This window comes from Ahaetulla prasina, chromosome 1 (genome assembly GCF_028640845.1).
Source record: "Ahaetulla prasina isolate Xishuangbanna chromosome 1, ASM2864084v1, whole genome shotgun sequence".
Lineage (NCBI taxonomy): Eukaryota > Metazoa > Chordata > Lepidosauria > Squamata > Colubridae > Ahaetulla > Ahaetulla prasina.
In genome coordinates, this window is record NC_080539.1 from 298,368,162 (window position 1) to 298,388,781 (window position 20,620).

Sequence of the window (20,620 nt, forward strand, 5' to 3'; positions counted from 1 at the left end):
TCAGATTTGCATTTAGAAATTTATTGAGTCAACAAAATATATATTTCAATAAATATTTATATATTTATTGCAAATACTGATCCAATATGCATACACTGGGCTAGCAAAAGAATTATTCCTTATGGTGACAAAACACAAATATGATGCTTACTCACTTGGTATTGCTAAAATATTTATGTGCTCATTTTTGACAAAAAACAAAAATTAAAAATCCACCCTACCATTACTTTTTGATAAACTCTCACCAATAACAATCATAAAATATTTTTGGCATAAAAGACTTTGGAGAGGTTATAAAATCTTTCTATTTTGGATCTGTGAAAGCATTTTCTAATGTCCAAATATTAATTCAATATATTGAATGTTGCATTTTTGAATTTAATCTTTCATTGTATTTATTGAATCTAAACACAATTAAGCATGGGATAAATGTAAACATTTCTTTTTAAATCATTTTAAGATATTCTTCATATCTCTCTATGTATGCAGAGAATATTGATTTTTATCACATTGATGTATACGCAACTACAATGTTTCATTTTATGATTAGGTGTTTTTAAGTATAAAAGAGTATTGCTATTTTAATAGTTATTTCTCTGAGTAGTCTTTTTAAGTCACATTAAAATATATTAACCTGGGATAAGAGGCAATAATCTCTAAATGATTTCTGAAGTTACATGGCATATATTCCATACATACTGCTTTATCTAATTTCTTACATAATTTTCTTTAGCTATACGTTTTTTAAAATTCCATACTAATTCAGAAAAATGAATATGTATGAATTATGAATATATATTCCCTTATAATTTACCTTAATTTATATTTGCTTCAATCATATTTAAATAAAAGTTCTCCAGATGTGATTAGATTTTATGAAAAGCAAAGCTGTTAAGATTTTTTTATCTTTTAATAACTATATTAAGCTTATCAAGATACAAAATACCAAAGAAAATGAAAGAAAAAGGGAGGAAAAGGAAGAGAAAGCAGTATAGAGTGAAGGGGGGCGGGGGGAGAAAGAAAAACACTGACTTCCAATTCTTTTGGAAGAATTGCAGTAGAATAAGATAGCAACATTATGGCCTCAACTTTTTACATTTACATACTTAATACTATATGTACTAGCCATTTCTATAATAACAAAAATTAGCACTTTAAACTATATTTATTGTTATGAAATTATGGTGGTATTATAATATTTAGTGAGATAATGATGAAAATAAACTTACTATATGCAGAATATTTTCCTTGAGAAATACTAAATTTCAGACTTAGTGTATCAAATTCTATGTTAATATTTTTTGTTGTCCTTATGGAAGCTGATGAATAATTTGTTATCTTCCAAGATGAATAGAACAGCTATTGCATTCATCTCACTAATTAAAATTATTTCTTGCAGTTTTAAAATCTTGGCTTTATATGTTGTGAAGCTTTCATAATGAAATGTTCAAATGTTAGTTTTATATTTATAGATGGTTTTAATCCTACAATATCCATATTTATGCATCTTGATTTTAAGAAAACTGTATCACTCCTTTATTTCTTTTGAAGACTGCCACTTTTTACTTTTATCTTTTTATTCTTAAAGTTATCACTAATTTACAGAGAAAGAGGTAGCTTTCTCTCGTGTCAAATATGGAAGAAGAATATGCTAGGAAACAAGTGGCTTATTTGAGTATTTAGAACTTCTCTGAGGCATACAGGTCAAGTTTGGCCTATCATATTTAAGCTCAGCAAATTGAATTATAATTATGAATTTTTTCTGATGACTTAATTTTAGGCCTACCTGTGCTATATTGCACATTGGACAATTATTACTGTCTTAACAGTTTTGATCAGATTTAAAACATAAAACAATAAGAATGGGAGGGACTTTGGAGGTCTTCTAGTCCAAACCCCTGCCCTTGGAAGAAGATCCCGCATCATTCCAGACTTTCTTTGGGCTTGGTGGGATGGATACATGTGATCATAGAAAGAATAATAGAATAACAGAACAGAATTGGAAGGGATGCCAAAGGTTCTTCAGTCCAGCCCCCCACCAAGCAGGAGACTCTATACCCATGATGGCACGCGTAGCCATATTGGAGGGCACATGAGTTCAGCTCCGACGCGCATGTGTGCGCCAGCCAGCTGATTTTCAGGCCTTCTGGGCCTACTGGAAGTAGGGAAACAGACTGTTTCCTGCCTTTGAGGGGTGGTGGGAAAGGCCTGTCTTTCTCTCTCCCCAGGGTCCAGAGCCTTTCTAAGAGCTTGGGGAGAGTGAAAAAAACCTTCCCCACCCCCCGAAGACCCTCTGGAGACCAGAAATGGCCCATTTGCCAATTTCCGGTGGCAAACACTTTCAGGTTCTTGTGGAAGGTCAGAAGGGTGAGTAAGGATCTCAACTCAAGGAGCAGGATGTTCCAAAGGGCAAGAGCTATAGCAGAAAATATTCTTCTCCTGGCTCCCATCAGCTGAAATTCCTTGACCAATGGGGACTGCAGTATGCTTCTTTTGCTGGCATGGGTGAGATAGTTCCTTAGATAGCCAAGACCCATTTTATGGCATTTAAATGTGATAACCAATACCTTAAATTGCACCCAGAAGCAAACCTGCAGCCACTGCAGCTTTTGGAACATAGTGTAATATTCAATATCTATGATACCATAAAATTAAATAATATATAGGTAGAAGAGCCTGCAATTTTCTTGATTTGCCATTGCCTCCTTTTTAGGGCTGGAGAAAATGACTGGCCCAAGGCCACCCAGCTGACTTTGTTCCCAGGGACTAGTAAAACTCAAGAGTATTCCAGTTTCTATCCTAATGCTTTAAACACTGTAAAACATGTACTTTGGAAAAATCCATAATTAATCAAATACCATCACTGCTGTCCTTTTCCCAAACCCTTAGATTCTGTAGCCAAACTGTTTTTTAATCAGAAAGGAAGCAGGTAGATGATCTCCCGTTTAAGTTTCCTAAAGCAGGGGTCACCAACCTTTCGGATCTCAGGGACCACCAAATTCATAATTTTAAATCCCGCGGACCACTAATAATCTTTTTTAAAAAGATAAATACTATTTACTGCAATATAAAAAATGCAAATAATCTTTCTGTGGACCACCAAAATTTTCTTGGGGACCGCTGCCCTAAAGAATATACTATCATTAATAGATGTTATAATATTTTCCTATTTCCCTATCAGCCTTATTCTGCCATTTTCTTTTCTTCATATTTTACTCCATCAGCCATTCCCCAATACTTAGCTTCTTTTTTTCTTTTGGCTCGTCCCATCTGTTGTCTTGCAGAGAGAAGATACAAATACTAAACTTCATTTATTTTCAATACTCAAAGTATAGAAAGAGGTAGCAGCTTGCAGAGGAATCATCCATTATTATTTACCCACAAACTCCCAGTGGCCCTTCAAAAGCTTTCTCATCCAAGGAAATAATAACCGCTTGAAACTTAAACAACACTATTATATTATTTAATAATAATATAAAAATAATAAAAATCTAATATTATCAGGTCTTTGATATGTCCATGTAAAATGTGTCTTAACTGGATGGACAATAATGGGAAGTGCAAACTGAACACAGTTTTTGAACATGGTGTCAAATTTTAGCATAAACATATTAAGGAAGTAAGTGTAATTCTAACAGAATACTAGATCTTTTTCTAGATTAGTAAAAACTGTTTTATAGGTCTCATAGAATTATGGCAAGAGATTCATTTTAAATGATATATACCTGATAAAATGGGAAATAAGTAGACATGCTTTTATATTAGTCTACTGGAAATGTATTAGATATAATTGTTAGTGTTTCTTGGAGCAAACTGAAAGAAGGTTAGAAAGCTTGTGTTGTGACATCACAGAGAATCATGACCAGATTATGGATAGATTGTCAAGGACAAAATTTATCTCTGTGATTGCTAAAACTTGATAATAGCTTGATGGCACATAACCAATCTGAATGTCATATATTCGGTAAAAAGAAATTTGTTTATTTCTCTGACCAGCTATAGAGATTAATATAAAACATTGCTTGATAAATAAAAAGAAAAACAATATACATTTTTACTGATTTGTCATATTTATAATAAAGATGTGTATTTTTAATCTTACAAAAAAGAGCACTACCCATATAAAAATGTCATTAAAAAAATGGGACTATCCTATATTTTATAGCTAACTTTAGAAAAATACTTCAAAAGCTCAATTGCAAAGTAAGCAAAAGCACATTATTAATAAGAGATAAGAGTTTGCTATCACTCTGTTGAAAATGATAGAATAATATAAGCTTTCAAGAGATGTCAGCAGTTGATAGACAGTAGAAAATATAGTTATCCCAGACATGTCAATAGAATCTTAAAGTTCTTGTATCTAATCACATACATGTAGTACTCATTGACTGCAATTGCGATTGGCAACTTTGTCACTAAGCATCATGTTCCTTAAATGAAATGAAACCATGCCTATTTATTATATCATTTCTGGCTGTAGTCATTAAGTGAATCATCTGAGTCAATAACGCAAGATCACATGACCGCAGCTTGCAACTTCCTGCTAACTTCTCCATTGCCTGTGAAAATTTTCAATGGCAATCACATGATTGTGGGAAGCTGCGACTATTGTAAATGTGTGCCAGTTGCCAAACACCCAAATCACAATTGTGTGGCCATGGGGATGCTGCAATGGCATCAACTTTGAGGACCTGTTGTAAGTCTTCTTTTTCAGCATAGTTGTAACTCAAATGGTCAGTAAGCAAGAACTATCTGTATTAGATTTTTGTCTAATCTCATATTAGACAAAAAAAGCCCTAAGATTATAGATTTCTTCATGACAAAATATCCTGTTTTATATGTATTTGTGATCATCTTGAGGAGTCGGTCAAGATTAATCATCTTTAAATTTGCCTTTCTCTCTAGTTTGAGAAACTCCCAAGTCTTGTCAACAGTACATGGGAGAAGAATAGAATAGAATAGAATTTTTTTTTATTGGCCAAGTGTGATTGGACACACAAGGAATTTATCTTGGTGCATATGCTCTCAGTGTACATAAAAGAAAATATACCTTCATCAAGGTACAACATTTACAACACAAATGTTGGTCAATATATCAATATAAATCATAAGGATTGCCAGCAACAAAGTTATAGTCATACAGTCATAAGTGGGAGGAGATGGGTGATGGGAACGATGAGAAGATTAATAGTAGTGCAGATTTAGTAAATAGTTTGACAGTGTTGAGGGAATTATTTGTTTAGCAGAGTGATGGCCTTCGGGGAAAAAACTGTTCTTGTGTCTAGTTGTTCTGGTGTGCAGTGCTCTATAGCGTCGTTTTGAGGGTAGGAGTTGAAACCGTTTATGTCCAGGATGTGAGGGATCTGTAAATATTTTCACGGTCCTCTTCTTGATTCGTGCAGTATACAGGTCCTCAATGAAAGGCAGGTTGGTAGCAATTATTTTTTCTGCAGTTCTAATTATCCTCTGAAGTCCATGTCTTTCTTGTTGGGTTGCAGAACCGAAATGGGTTGGGTTGCAGAACAGAAAGAATATGTTTTGCTCTTTCAAAATTCAGTTGATAATCTTCTATCTGGGTTAATATCCCCTGTAATAGATTTTCTCTAACAGATCAGACAACCATGTTAAGTACATTCTATTAATCTATGAATGAACAAATTAAAATGACAAGAGTAAGATTCTAAGGCTACAAGACTTTATTAACTTTTTCCAATATTACGAATGTGTCAGAATCCCATGTTTTTCTAGTTGAGATTTCCTGTTCTCAACTGCATGCATTTTAGTATTGACTGACATTTGAAAAGAAGCAATCGGGGCATTAATCATTTTTAAACCCTCACTATTGCCTTGGAGAGAAAGATGATGACTTTGCCACCATTTTCATCACTGATGATGCAATGGAGAAGGAAAAGAGTGGTTGAGCTTTTTCTATCGTTTTCGGTCTTTTGGGTGGCATCTGGAACAAATTAGCAGCAAATGATCATAACTAGCAAAACAATGTTAATCAATGGTTTACAACTCTAATAAAGGAGATTAACCAGTTAACAGGATACAAAGTGAAGGATTGCTACAGTATGCAGAAGTAGATGTACCATAATTTTTTTTCTTAAAGGTAAGTAATTCTTACATTATTTTTTCTCTATCTATTCCTTCACTGGCTTTTACATTTTCATGTCCATTTTTTGCAGTTAGTAGCATTTTAAGTGCAGAACTGTAGAAAAGAATAAATACATTTTATATCCCTAACTTAGGGAAATTCATCCTCTGCTTTCCAAATCATCTTTTACTGAAGTACAAATGCATACATGGTGGCAAATCTTAATATCTCTGATTCCATCTATCTAATACAATATATGTAGCACCTTAATGATGCCTTTAAATCTATTTCTGGCTTAATCTGATGAAAAAAGTTGCCTCTTTATTTTCTATCTGAGATGCCTGAGGCTATGTGTCTTTCATTCATTTGCAAGATCTGAGGCCCAGTAACTTGGTGTTATCAAAACAATAGTGTGTTATTTCTTTTAACTTGACATACTGTATATCCAATTAGTAATGGAAAATAGTACATTAATGGATCAATTTATGTTTGGAATACAATCTTCACCCTATGTTTTCATATTTTGAGGGTTCAGTGCAAATACCTACATATTTTTATTGCTCTATCTCAAGTGGAATTTTTTTTTTTTATTTTAAACCTAATATTCTTTCAATATGAGTCCCATTGTGTGCATGTATAATTGTAGTGTATAGTTTTTTGTAAATAAATATTGAATTACACCCTTTCTATATTCTTTAATATAATTATCCTTGAACAAGAGAAATTAAGAAAATAGTATTTAAAATAAAATAATGAAGCTTTTCAGTTCTGCATTTCTTTTTCATCTTATTCCTTACATATATCCATAGTCTATTAGTATGTAATCAATATATATGATTAAATACTTCAGTTTTATAAATGAGGAATTAAGGCACAGAAATACTAAATCAGAAAAAATTCCTCATAAGTTGTTTAGCTGAATGATTGGAGTACCTATCTCCCTATTTAATATTAGTGAGTTCAGCTTTTTTTATCCTTTTATGAAATATGAACTTCACTTTTAGTTGTAATTTTCTACTTTGTCAAAATGTTCTCAGAAATTCTAGAATTCAAGATCAACTTGTGTCTTTGGTAATATGCTACCTTATTGGTTAACCATCCCATTCCAGTGGGAATGTTTCAATATTTTTATGGAGGTTTAACTCTTTTAAGTTGCGATATACAATACAAAATGTTAGCCTTTACACTTTGCGGGGGGTGAGGGACAGTTGTTTCCAAATTTTATCAAAACAGATACAATAAAAATTCTATGCTGTCATGTGTGTATGTGTGTATGTATGTATATATGTATGTATGCATATTTTTATATTTAGTTTTCAACTTTCTTGTTAGAAAGCCAACCTCTTGATAAACGACAACAGAATTATTTCTTAATTGCTTTGTACAGTGTAGGATACAATGAGGCTAGTAGTAAAAAAAAATAGATGTGTCTTGCTACTGTTAAGTAGCATTTGGTATGGCATTAAAATTTTCTGGCTGGGCAGCAAAATTATTTAACTGGGAACTAAGAACAGTGGCTGATATTTTAGTTTCTTTTAACATGGGGCAGCTGTACATTATTCTGCCAATTATCACTCATGATATTTAGCAGGGCTAAGTGTTCAATCTACAATAGCAGGTTTCTCAGGTCTGTGCTTAAATTATATAGCATATGGCACAATTTCATACATTTCAGCTATATTTCTGTCAATGCTTCATGAATCAAATCCAGACTCTTGCAGCATTCTATGTGTTATTAAAACAATAATTAGTAAATACAGTGTGTACAATTTCAGTACCTGTATCGTTACAAAAAAGAAGGAACTCCGCAAACGAGTCATAATGTGATCCAGAAATAAGAGTCTGTGTCCTTGTTCCCTAGAAGTTTGTCAGAAAGTCAAAGTAATGTCTTGCATGCACTGCTAACTGACTGTGTGGAAATTTTTTTAAGTTTACTTTTTCTTTATTCTTCTGTCTTTTTTATCCATCTTCCCTCATTGTAGCAAATTAGACGCCCGGATGAAAGCAAAGGAGTTGCTAGTAGAGTTGGATCCCTCAAAGTAAATATGTTTCTAAATTTTATTTTGCAAGTTTTCTTCTATAGCCTACACATTTTTTTTACAGGGAGTGGGGAGGGAAAGAAGAGGGTGGGGCTTCGATATTTCTCACCATTCCACTTATTTTTATTTCACTTTTTTTAATCACTATGGGATCACTTTTTATTTGTTTCTGTGCTATACAAGAACCATCATAACTCAGTTAGCTAAAGGAAAGTTGCCAAACTATTATTTCTGAATCATACTGTACCTCTGCAAAAGAAATTAGCTTCCTTAACCTGTTTTTGGATTAGAATCATGAACACTTAAGATGGGAAGGTAGCAAATTCTGTTCATTCTAGGTAGAAGAGGATTCTGAGGCATAATCTATCACCTTCTTAAATTTATTTAATTGCAATAAAGAAGTTAATCTGATTCCTTTTAAGTGGAAAAAGATAGTTTAAATGGATGCACTTTCAAGTGTATCTAAATAGACACAAGATTTTTTCTTCAGTTTGAAACAGTGGTGAGTTACTCCCGGTTCTGTCCGGTTCTTGCAAACCAGTAGTAAAAGTGGTGAGAGGCTCCACCCAGACGTCATAATGGACGATCTGCACATGCGCAGAAGCTTCTGTGCATGTGCAGAAACATGCATGCTCCCGTTGCGGTAGTAAAGGTAAGTAGAACCCACCCCTGGTTTGAAAGTTAACCGGATTGTTGTTTTCTACAAGTGCTCTTAGATTTTATTCTTCAAAAGTACTTATGTATTAATAAATTAGACAAACTCGAACACATTCATTCAAATGAAAAAGAGAGATTTTGTGATATTTCTTTGAATAAACTCCCTTTAAAATTAAATATTAGACATTACTAAACTAATTTCCATCTTGTGTGGTATATCATATTAAGATATGTTAATTTATACATTCTTATAGAGCTGGCTAATAAATCAATGAATGTAATAGAAATATGTTTAGTATCTTGGATTATAAAAATGCTGAAAGCTCACAGCATAGTTATCCTGACAATATTTAGCAGTATAAATAGGTAATTATTATTTATAAACTTGAAGTGTTTCACTTTATTACTTCAATTCTGTTTTGCACCACATGGAGCACTAAATTCTTTCTGTTCTTTTTTGCACTTTCTTGCCATCTCAGCTTTCTATCTTGAAAATTATTTTCTTTTGTGTGTGTGGTGTGTGTGTATCACCTTTATTCCAAGAGAAGCCATCTTACTATTTCTCTTAATACTGCTCAATAGAGTTGCTCTCTGTAAAAGTGTCATTGCACTGAGCATAAAGAGGGGGAAGACAAAATCGTAATTATGCATTTGTTTCCCATATTCAATTCCAAAAAATGAATCTAATGAAAATGAAAATAAAAAATGCTATTATACTTATACTAATGATAACATTACATTCCTCTATGTCTTTCTCTAAGGATTCTTTTTTCAAAGAATTAAAACTGTAATGCAATTGAGGTATTCATTGTATACATTAATTGATGCTTTATATAAATAAATAAACAATGCCAAATAGTGTATTTAATAAGTTAGCCATTATAAATAAATCCACATTAAGCAACCAATGAGAAATCAGTTTCCAAATTGTATTGGTAGAAATTTATACATTCTTGCTAAAATATGAATGCAGTATTTTAAAGTTCATATTTTTGGTTTTTGAATTTATTGGCATAGACCCAAACCACAAGGATGAAATAAAGATAATTACTCAGAAATATTATTATAGAAATTGTATGGGACTGTATTTTAAAAATGTACTAAAATTGTTCTGAAAATGTTTAGCACTTTGATGGTTAGAAATCAATATATGAATATTGAGAAGTGTACCAGTAGCTATAACTATATGTATTTGCTAATTAACATCTACACTTTAAAAAATAGTTGCTATTTTAACCAAACAATTTTTTATCTTAACAAAAGGCTAATCTTTTTGTATTATGCTACGTGTATTACAAAGGCTATGAGAAATGTGTTGCACTGTATCATCACTTTTTTAAAAAATGGAAAGAAAGAAAATGAAAAGAGAATAGGTGGCTTTTTCAATTCATTTTCTGATGTTTACATATAGCTCCATCGAAAGCTGGAGGAGCTCAGAGATCACCTAGATGGGAATGTCAAAGGATGCTCTCTCCGAGTAAATGTACGATTTCACTCGGTGAATTATTTTTAATAAACTTTTGTTGGCTGGTAATACCAAATGTGATTGGTTTGTTTTCTCATCCCATCATTCTTCCCCTTTTTCTTTCCCTTCTGTTTCCTTTTCTAATTTGAGTTTTATATCACAAAACAATTTTTTTTCTAAACAATTGACCAACTATTAGTTACTTTCTGGACTCACTGCTATTTTTAAAAATCACTTTTTGTGTCCAAATTCAACTGTGGTGTGCAATCATTTCCTAATTCAAAAATAAATAAGCTAGCCCAGCTTTTTTGAAGCTGCTTTCCTTCAGCTTTGTTGCACCAAAACCAATCTCTAACCAGGAGTGGCAGAAGCCATGTCACCTGAAGATGGAAGTTATAAGACATCTGGAGAATAATAGATCGGGGCTAAGATTACGTGAATACTAGACAACGCCTCAGAAGTGTACTTAAATCATATGCTCTTTTGTGATATTTCATGTTTCATTTCTAGAGCTTTACAATTTAATAACAAATGCATGTCATGCCACATTATTTCTACTGTATTATTTTATTTCTCTTCATTGCACACCAACCTTCATATAGGTTTTTCCTATTCAATGGGAAAGCAGTTTGAGTCTATTATGTTTACCGTTGGTCAATCAGTTGGAAAAATAACACTGGCTGGAGTAAGCACATACCTGTATGCAATAACCATTGGGGCCCAAATCTTACAATTTGGAGGTATTGACCTAAAGTCCCTTCCACTGGCTCATTGCATTTGTTAAAAATTTAACTGCATAGATGAAATAAACTGCGACAGAACTAGTCTAATCGGGATCATATTTCCTCTAATTATATGCCTCCTATTTTACAAAAATGCCCATACATCTTATTCATTCATTCAATTTATTCATTGTGCATATATTGATCACAACATCACAGATTTGTGTCTAGAATAGCAGCATAATGAAAATATGTGAGTCTTAGATAATTTTATTTGTTAATTTGTTAACATTGAACTAATTCTATGTGATCATAAAAGTCTCTGTCAGAAATTTCTTCTGTGAAATATAATTTCCAAATTATTTTTCTAATATTTATAGTATTGATAAACATATACAGAAAATTTTAGTACTGATCCTGATTTTCAGCGGATGTTATTTTGATGTTAGAACTTCTTCAAAATCTTATATCAGGTAGGAGTATATAGCAACAATTATAAAAATAATGATATTAAGCTATTCCACATTTTGATCAGAGATTTGAGATTTAAAGTTATATTTAAAATTTTGGGAAAACATGGTGGCAAACCATCTCCCTGCAATTTAGGTAATTTGGAAACAAAACTACAGTTATGACCAGCTTCAGGGAAGCTAGGAATTGTAGTTCAGCAATACCCTGGCCAAAATCCCTTGTCTGTGAAATGTACGGCCATATAAATTTGATGAATGAATAAATAAAATACTTATACAGTTATAAATCCTGCACAATTTTATTCAATGTATAGGAAAAAGATTATGTAGTAGCTAAGAGGTAGTACCAACTTGAAAGCACATCAGCAGCAGCAGGCAGTAAGCGGTCTGCGAGTATTATGAATGAACTTGTGACGGAAGCCTATCTATTTGGTTACATTTGGAGATTATTTCAGGAAAAAGTAATCAAAGAGAGCATCACAATAGTCCTGGAGTGACAATTTGGATCCAGGGCATATTTTGTATCTTTAATAGTGCCTGCAGCCCCAGAAAATAAATAAAAATGCCTGTAAAAAAATGGAATCCTTCATGATTGCAAAATTTCACTAAATGTTAACTCTTATGAATTGTCTGAAAATGTTCCTCACTTCTGCTGTAATCTAAGTGGTGTATATCTGAGGCCTCCTTTTTCTGCCTAAGGCATAAAGCTAAGGTAACTTTTCAATATGATTTGGCAGTTAGGAATTGCACTCCTCAACTAGAAAGTTGCCTGCCAACAATTAAGAATACAGCTAAAAATGCTGTTCTTGGAAAATGAGAGGAGATGAACTAGGAGGCACTACCTTAGGTTGCCAGCACTTATCATTTGGAACAGTCTCTCAATTGAAATTAGATGTGCTGATGATCTTTAGAGAGTGGTTTAAATCCAAGCCCTTACAAGAGCACTTATAAATTGAGACAGCATCATCTCAATTTACTATCTTGTTGACTAACTGAAATGATAATGGAAGTAAGATGAATCTCATTCACTGGATTATTTATTTTTTTAGTTTACCATATATTCTTCCCTTTTTTTCTCTCTCTTTTTTCTTTTCATCCTTACCCAGGATTTTTTTATTATGTTCGCTTCCAAGGTTCATAACAGAACTATGGTAGAATATGAATGAATGAATGAGTGAGTGAGTGAGTGAATGCTTCTACTACTGAGATAACTTTTATAAACTGAATACTGTATTCAGGAATGAGCTGTACGTGAGCCATCCTCACTTCATTCAGGTTATTATCCAGGTTGTTTGACCTAATTCATTCCAAAATGTCTTCTTTAGTGTTATAAACTTCCTTACTTTAATGGAATTAGAAGATTTCTGTTGTTTGCCTGTTGGTAAGTCTCTATCCAGTTCTAAAAATGAACTCTTTCAGCTATTCCCTATAGAGATTCGTTGCAGCTTTATTCCTCACAGATAGAGGAGTGGTGGAATAATAATTTGAGGGGTTAAGCAAAATTCACAAAAGTTTAAGAAGTTTGATATTATCTTCCAATTTTCAGGATAATTATACTCTTAGCTCTCAAGATAGCTAACATTCAGTATAAAAATTATAAATATAGTAAATATTTTTTTAAAAATTATAGAATTCTTCCCATAAGGAAACTCCTTATGAAGCTATTGAAGTTATGGGAAGAGTTTATCTGGTCAGTGAGATTACCTTTTCCCTTCTGTCTTCAGGGATCCTTCCCATAGGACTCTTGTTAGTTATAGTCTTGTGGCATGAGGAGGACAGGAGAGGGATGAGTCCACCAGAATCATCTTTAGAGTTGGTTATCACTACCTTTTCATTATTTAATAATTTTCCTATAGAATTTTGGTCAGCTATACTAATAGAAAAGTAGTCAGATTGCTAAGCATATCCAAGCTGTCAGTTAGCTGCAGCTACTTAGCTTAAAAAAAGAAAACACTCTAATCCTTCGTATCAAAATGGAAATAGATCCCCCACACAACTTAAAGCCCTATGTTTCTCATCCTACTGAGGATTCAAATAATCTTTACAGAGGGATTTTGTACTCCCCAGTCCCCTCCCTACAGTGATCAAACATTGATCCATTGCTGATTACATGGAGCTATTCACAAGCATGAAAGATAGCCAATAATGCCGTAGCATCCCAGCACTAACTTGTGAACACGTGCCTTCCAAATAGATATGCACCATGGGTGGGTTCTACTTACCTATACTACCGGTTTGCAACGGGAGCATGCGCGCTTCTGTGCATGCACAGATCGCCAAATATGATGTCAGGGCAGGTGGGTGGAGCTTCCTACCACTTTTACTACCAGTTTGCAAGAACCGGAGAGAACCGGGAGCAACCCACCACTGATATGCACTACTGTAACCACGTCTCTTTTCTATTCTAGTAGTGAGTTTTACATCTTACCCTTATCTCTTAAAATGTTTCCTTTTAAATTCAAGTATGTCATCACATATTAGTCACCTAACATTTTTAGAGATCAAATAACAAATAACATATCATTATTCAAAATTTAATTAGAGATGCAGAAATTGGTATGCAGTTTTATATGTCACACAAATTGTGCAAACTTCACAAAGTCTGGCTTCAAACTGTGTCAGACTTCACAAAATAATATTCCCATATTGCCTAGTGAAATTATACATAGAACAATGTTTGTAAATTTTAGTCATTATGATTCTTCCCTTTCCATATTTGGTAAATGTCACTGGAACAGCTTTTGGGTTTATAGGATTTGACAGAATTCAATACAAGAAATCTCTTTGAGGTTTTTAGCCTAAATAGGTGGCAAGAAGTTTCATTTTCTTAGTCTCACCTGATAACAATCTAACAGCATTGCATTCCACTGTGAATTCTTCCCTTTCATTCAAGTCTTGGAAAAAGTGAAACAACAAAGCCTTTTAAATTGCAAGGTTTTCTCTGTATTCAAGATTTGAGCCTAAAGTAACTCAAAACACACACACACAAACACACACAGAGAGATTACCAGCTACAGTATCAGTTTAATATGATAATGAGGGTGAGATGGGAAATACCTGAAATTGACAAATAAATAAAATAAATATGAGCATTACATTCCATCTGGCCTTAACTCCTTCCTAATAATAAAAAGGGAGGGTTTCCAGAGATAGGTGGAATTTTTCTGTCTCTCAGTCTGGTAGCTATTTTTTCTCTGCCTGCTTTCTCTTGTGCTTCTTTTTGCCCGTCATTTTTACCTCCATCAAGAGTTTCTTGCATTGGGTGGACATGTCCCTATGAAGTTCTTCCCTTTTTGGTCTTCTACATGATTCTCCACATAGTGCCCCGCAGCTCCCTTCAGCACTTGTTTCCAGAACTGCTCTCAAACAAGAACTCTCAGTAATAGTTAGTAGTGTTGCTCATTGTTCTTTACTAAAACCAATAACCCAACTTCAAAAATCAGAGTTGTCTAATCTGATTTAGTTGCTCATTATTATCTTCATTCCAATCCTCCAATCTTTCTCTACCTTTCTTCTGAATCCTTTCTGAATTCTTCTTTTAAGACACCATCTCTAAAGCCAGCCTTTCTTTCTGTGAGAAACTTTCTTGTGATAACTGAATTATTTCTATCCTTATCAACAAAACTAGCACAAAGTACCAGAAAGCATTTGTTTGAGTGTGAGCATGAAAGTAAGAAAATGTGACCATGGTAATTCCATGGTAATGTCATAGTAAGCAGTGATTATATATGAATTGAGTTTGTATGTGCTGGAATATACTTGTTTAGCTCCACAAATAGATAAAAGAAAACATCAGCCAATGACATAACCAAGTTGCTTGGATTATTGGAAAAAACTTCCTGGATTATGTGAACCTTGTCCTGAACTGAACATAAGAAGACATAAAATGCATTGGTTGATTCATAAAGAGGAGTTTATGGCGAAATTAGAACTGCTGTTCTATTTACCAAAAATGCTTTCTGTCAAATAAGTGGGATTTACTTTTGCAAAAATGAGATTCATTTATTGATTTTGGATAGCTCACTTCTGAAAAAATTCGGATTAGTTCACACAACTAATTTTACTTAAACAAGTAAAATTTAAGGTAAATTTTATTGAATTTAGCACACATTTTGAAAGTCCGTATTTGTTACAATTATGAATTAACTACTGAATTATATATATAATTACAGTCCTAAAATATTCATATTTAAATATTCTACTTTAAATGCCATTGTAGATGGAAAGCCGTCTGTGATTAAAAAAAAACACTCCAATTTAATTGCACCAATTAACCACTTTATGTGTTTGATGAAGTGAGCTGCAGCTCATGAAAATGTATGCCTTTTAATACAATTGTTAGTCAGAAAAACTGCTACCAGACTCCTGACTTTTCATTATCTTAAATGGCTTCATCTTCAAAATATTTTTATATCAGAAATCTAATTTGTAGAAAACACGAAACCTCTGCTATGTCTCAGTGCTGGAACCACCTAAACAGAAAACATTTTAAGACCCTTACTATGTCATCACCTCTTTTTTAACAATGTTTTCTTTTCCCCACTGCATAACCAGGCTCGGCTCCCTTCGTGCTCATCCACCTATAGTGTTTCTGAGGTATACTTTGCACGTGTTCTTTCATAGTACAGTTTCTTCATTCATCACCCTTTGATTTAAATCTATTTATTTCATTTGGTTTTTCCCCATGCAGAAGTGAGAGAGAAAAAATCACCTTGTGAGATTTATTATGCATGCTCACCTTGCAACCATGTCCAGCCTAGTTTAATACCAGTCAACCACTTAATCATAGAACAATATTTAATTGCAGCATTTTTATAGTTTATAATAATGTTGTATAATTACATACAAACCAAAATTCTGTGCAGTTTTTTAAAAGAAAAGTTTTTATGCAGAAAGTCAAGAGGTACTATATAATTTTGTAACCCATTCACAGTCACTGCTGTGAGATGGGTGGCCACATAATTCACTGAAATTAATTAATTAAATGTTTGTTTGTTGGATTTTTTAATAGTCAGGTCTTTCAGAAATAGATTACAGAGTTCAATAATTGTATTTCCATGTATGAGTTTGACGTTTTATCTGTTTCATAAATGAGATTGGAGGAAAAGTGAAAGAATTGCTCTTTCATTTACACTTATTCAATGGAATGGAAATATTAGAAGAAGCTTTTCAAAAACTGGAATTTTCTAGATGCACTCATACATCATGTTTGCCTGATAACTATTATTGTAATGAAAAGGCTGGAAAGATTTCTTGTATTTAATACTGTTCTGGAAGAGTTTTGTACTAACAAATTTATCATGCATCCAACATCGTCACAAAATGATTACTATAAAAATAATTCCTAAGATCTCGCTGCATTTTTCCTTTCAGGTATACAAATACTTTCTGCATGAAATTTTGCAAACACAGAGAACGTTTCCAAAGTTATTATTCTCAAGTCTTTTTTTTTCATTCTAACAAAGCCTGCTGCCGTGCTTAACATCTTGCAAGATATTTAGCCATGTCACAATGAATTATCCATCAATCTACCCTGTGTTTAAATATCTGCTCACTTATTCATGTTCTTTATGGAGACAGAGAAGGTCAGGAGATGCACTGGGTAATTATGAATTGAAAATGTGGGGTTTTATATTATCAGGAAGGGTCATAGGATGGAGAACAGATACATTATAATATTTGAAATTTCAATGAATTAGAAAAGCTCTAGAAAAATATGGATTGACTACCCTACCACTATAACTTAGTAGTCCATAAGAGTAAATAGAAGGTACCATTTTGGGACCCCACTGAGGTGAGACCAAACCCATCTATCCAGAGACTGCTAATTTTAGAACTCTAATTGTAGATGTAATAGCAATTTTTTGGTAATGAGCATATTTGTTCCTCTCATAAGTGAATACATTAAAACAGTGTTTAGTACCAGGCAATTTATGTTAACGCCTCTTCATTTAATATGGTACAGCATTATATATCTTGAGTGCTTTTGCTGCCAATTCCAACATAGCAATTCATAATGCTCATATAAAAGGAACAGTTATTACAGTGGTTGAATTTTACTATTATATCTGGTGTATGCATAAGACTTGCAGTGACACATGTTACAGCCAGTCACCCTCTCTCAGTTCGCCTCATTTCAAGGTTGTTGCTGTGGGGAAAATAAGATGAAGGTGTATTGGATATTTTGCTGCCTTGAGTTATTTGTAAAAATAATAAAAACAGGATACAGATGACTAAAATAAAAATAAATATGTTGGATACTTAATACAACCACTATGAAAAAGTATAATGGCATTATATAATAAATAGTTTGGGGAGAATAAAGCGCCTCCCCTTAGCTTTCTTGAGTTTTGGTTATATATTGTAGCATACTATTTTTTTACTTGAAGATATAGCAGACATTCCAAATTGTAATACAAAAAATCATTATACCATTCTTTTCAAGGTATAGAATAGAGGCCCATAAACAATGTGAAAGTCTGTTTGAAAAATATTTTAGCCTGTATCCCCAATGTCTTACTTATAGCCTTACCTCATTATACACACATCTACCTGGCTGGGAATGCACTGCTTAGTCATACGTCACATGCATATTGTCTATTGCTTGCAGTGAACAATTGAAATTGAAATAATTCATTATTTTCTGTTGTAAGTTCCTCCTGAGATCAGGAGTTGGCCTAATTTCTATGACAATTACTGGATAACTTAGGCATCTGTTTAGCTGTCTTAATAACTTTGATATTTTGTCTGTATATTTTGGTCTGTACCTCATTCTATAGTTTTCTTCCTGCCTTTGCTGTTTGCTTTAGTCTTTGACCATAACATTAAGTAAATAAAAATATCCATTATTGACATCTCAGCTAGTAGAGAGCAGAAACCACATAATACCCTTTTTTATTTTGATGGACAGCTATTGTTTTTAATAGAACTATCATTGGACAGCTATATAGTATACCATGCAGCTTTTATTCATAAAGTAGACTTGAATCTTGTCACTCTGAAACTTTATTTTTCTATTTAGATATCTCCTAAAAATCTCCTAAGAGCCTTAATAATAAGTTGTCTAATATATGAGGAGATTAAAAGAAGTTTATTATTAATTTAGCTAGGGTCATGATGTTGTATTTCATTCTGTTTTAGTGGATTTACAGTTGTGATTGCCCATATATGTCTAAATAATAGAAGCCAAAGACAAACACTGGAAAATCATTATCTTCACATACTGTTTGAGTGAGCTTAACAGTATATGACAGGTCAGTATTTTAAATAGGACACAAGAGTCAATGACAGATTTGCCGGTATCAATAAACAAAAATTACATATTCATCCTGCTTTTCCTCAGAGGCTCAAGATGACATATATAATATCTCCCCTCATTTTGTGCTCACACCAGCAGCTCACCTAATTAATTAGGCATTGAGAAACAGTAGTAGCCAGAAATCACCTGAGCTCCACCTTGAGTGAATATTTGAATTTAGGTCTTGATCTTTCTCTCCCTCTCTTTCTCACTCTCTCTCTCTCTTTTTCAGATTCTTGTAAGTGTAACTTCATGCAAATGCATAAGAAGCTGTATTATTAAAAGTTCTTGGTTGCTAATTTAATCTACATAATTAAACATTTTATAGTTTTAGATTGTAGGATACTACAGTAAATTATATAAAAACAGTTGGACTTAAGGGTATGAGTGTCATGTAGCTGTTAGAAAATTTTTGACAGATATGTATCAATGCTGGAATAATTTAGTAGTTCCCTAAATGCAGGAGTGAGATTCAGCTGATTCAGACCAGTTCAAGCGAACTGGATTCTAATTTTACATCTGGTTCACCGTTGCAAGGACTGGCTGGCCCCACCCCACCCCCGCCCCTCCCAGGAGTCTCCATGCGGCCCATTTTGGAATGCCAGGTAAGTGCAGGGCCCACACGGAGGCTTTGGGAGGGTGAAAAACAGGCCTCCCGGATGTTCTGGAAGTCCAGAAATGGGCCTGTTTCTAGCCTCCGAAGGGTCTCCGGAGCCCCGGAGGAGGCTGTTTCACCCTCCCAGAGGCTCAAGGAAAGCCTCCGGGGCCTGGGGAAAGTGAAAAATGAGCCTACCAGAACTCTGGAAATGGCCTGTTTCTAGCCTCTGGAGGGGCTCCGGAGAGCCTCCGGAACCTGAGGGAGGCCATTTTTGCCCTCCTGGAGGCTCAAGGAAAGCTTCTGGAGCCTGGGGAGGGTGAAAATACCCCCCCCCGCCATGTTGCAGGAGGCCAAGTAGCCTACACCCACCATGGCCATGCCTAGCCAGCAACCGGGCAGAGAACCAGTTGCTAAAATTTTTGAATCCCACCCTTGCCTAAATGTATAGAAAAAAAGGACTTCTGTCAAAATTATACATAGTGTAAATGTTTCTTTCAAAGTCATATTAAAGAGGCAAACCAAAAGAAACCATAGGCACTAGTGCATCAATTCCTAACTGCGGCATTTATAAAGAATGTTAATTACAGTACATTATAAAGAGCATACAACCAGTTTTTTAAAAAAACGTTAACCTCTTATTAAGACAGCCCTTAAAATTTGGAGTTTGCCAAAAACTAAGATGTATATTTCTATATCTTTCACAGAAAAGGTAATACATATTTTTCAAATATTGTGAAGTATAGCCCATTATAAGGAAAGCCTTGTGAAACAATAAGCAAGATCCAAAAACGAAGACCCTTATAATCCAGTGCTTTGTCTTGTTCTTGCAGTGTCTTGTATTTCTCTAAAACTAATATCTAGACTTTGCAACATTGTCTTAGTAATGTAACTTTTTTCTGAAAAATGCTTTCATGAGTGTAATGCAGTGCTTCTCAATTATTTTCTGTCATGCCCCCCTAGGAAGAAGAAAACATTTTTCGCGCCCCCCGCGCGACTGTAAATAGTATCAATAGCTTGTTATGACAGTGTTTGCCGAGGTCAAACATGCCCCCCTTTACGGAGCCTTGCGCCCCCCCTGTGGGGCGCGCCCCACTATTTGAGAAGCACTGGTGTAATGAAATTTAAAATTTAAAACTTCAATCAATAACTTGGTTCTGTTTTAATTGAAAGGAATGACTAAGATGTCTCTTTTAGAAAAATACATTATTGTTTTGTACAAATTTTTTATTTGATATTTGATCAGTATGGAAACAAAAACACCTAATGTGAGGTGTT

The 20,620-nt window shown here is 33.8% G+C and overlaps 1 protein-coding gene across 10 annotated transcripts in view; it reads left to right on the forward strand.

Moving 5' to 3' along the window:
* The window catches only part of GPHN (gephyrin), a 252,172-nt gene that overhangs the window by 170,578 nt on the left and 60,974 nt on the right, over positions 1–20,620 (forward strand). For 6 of the 10 annotated variants that reach the window (XM_058161861.1, XM_058161862.1, XM_058161856.1 and 3 more), the window contains one exon: positions 8,080–8,136. The exons of the other annotated variants lie outside the window; for them this stretch is intronic. In XM_058161861.1, coding sequence (XP_058017844.1) covers positions 8,080–8,136 — 57 coding nt within the window. The remainder of the gene's footprint in view (positions 1–8,079; positions 8,137–20,620) is intronic. 10 annotated transcript variants of the gene reach the window in all.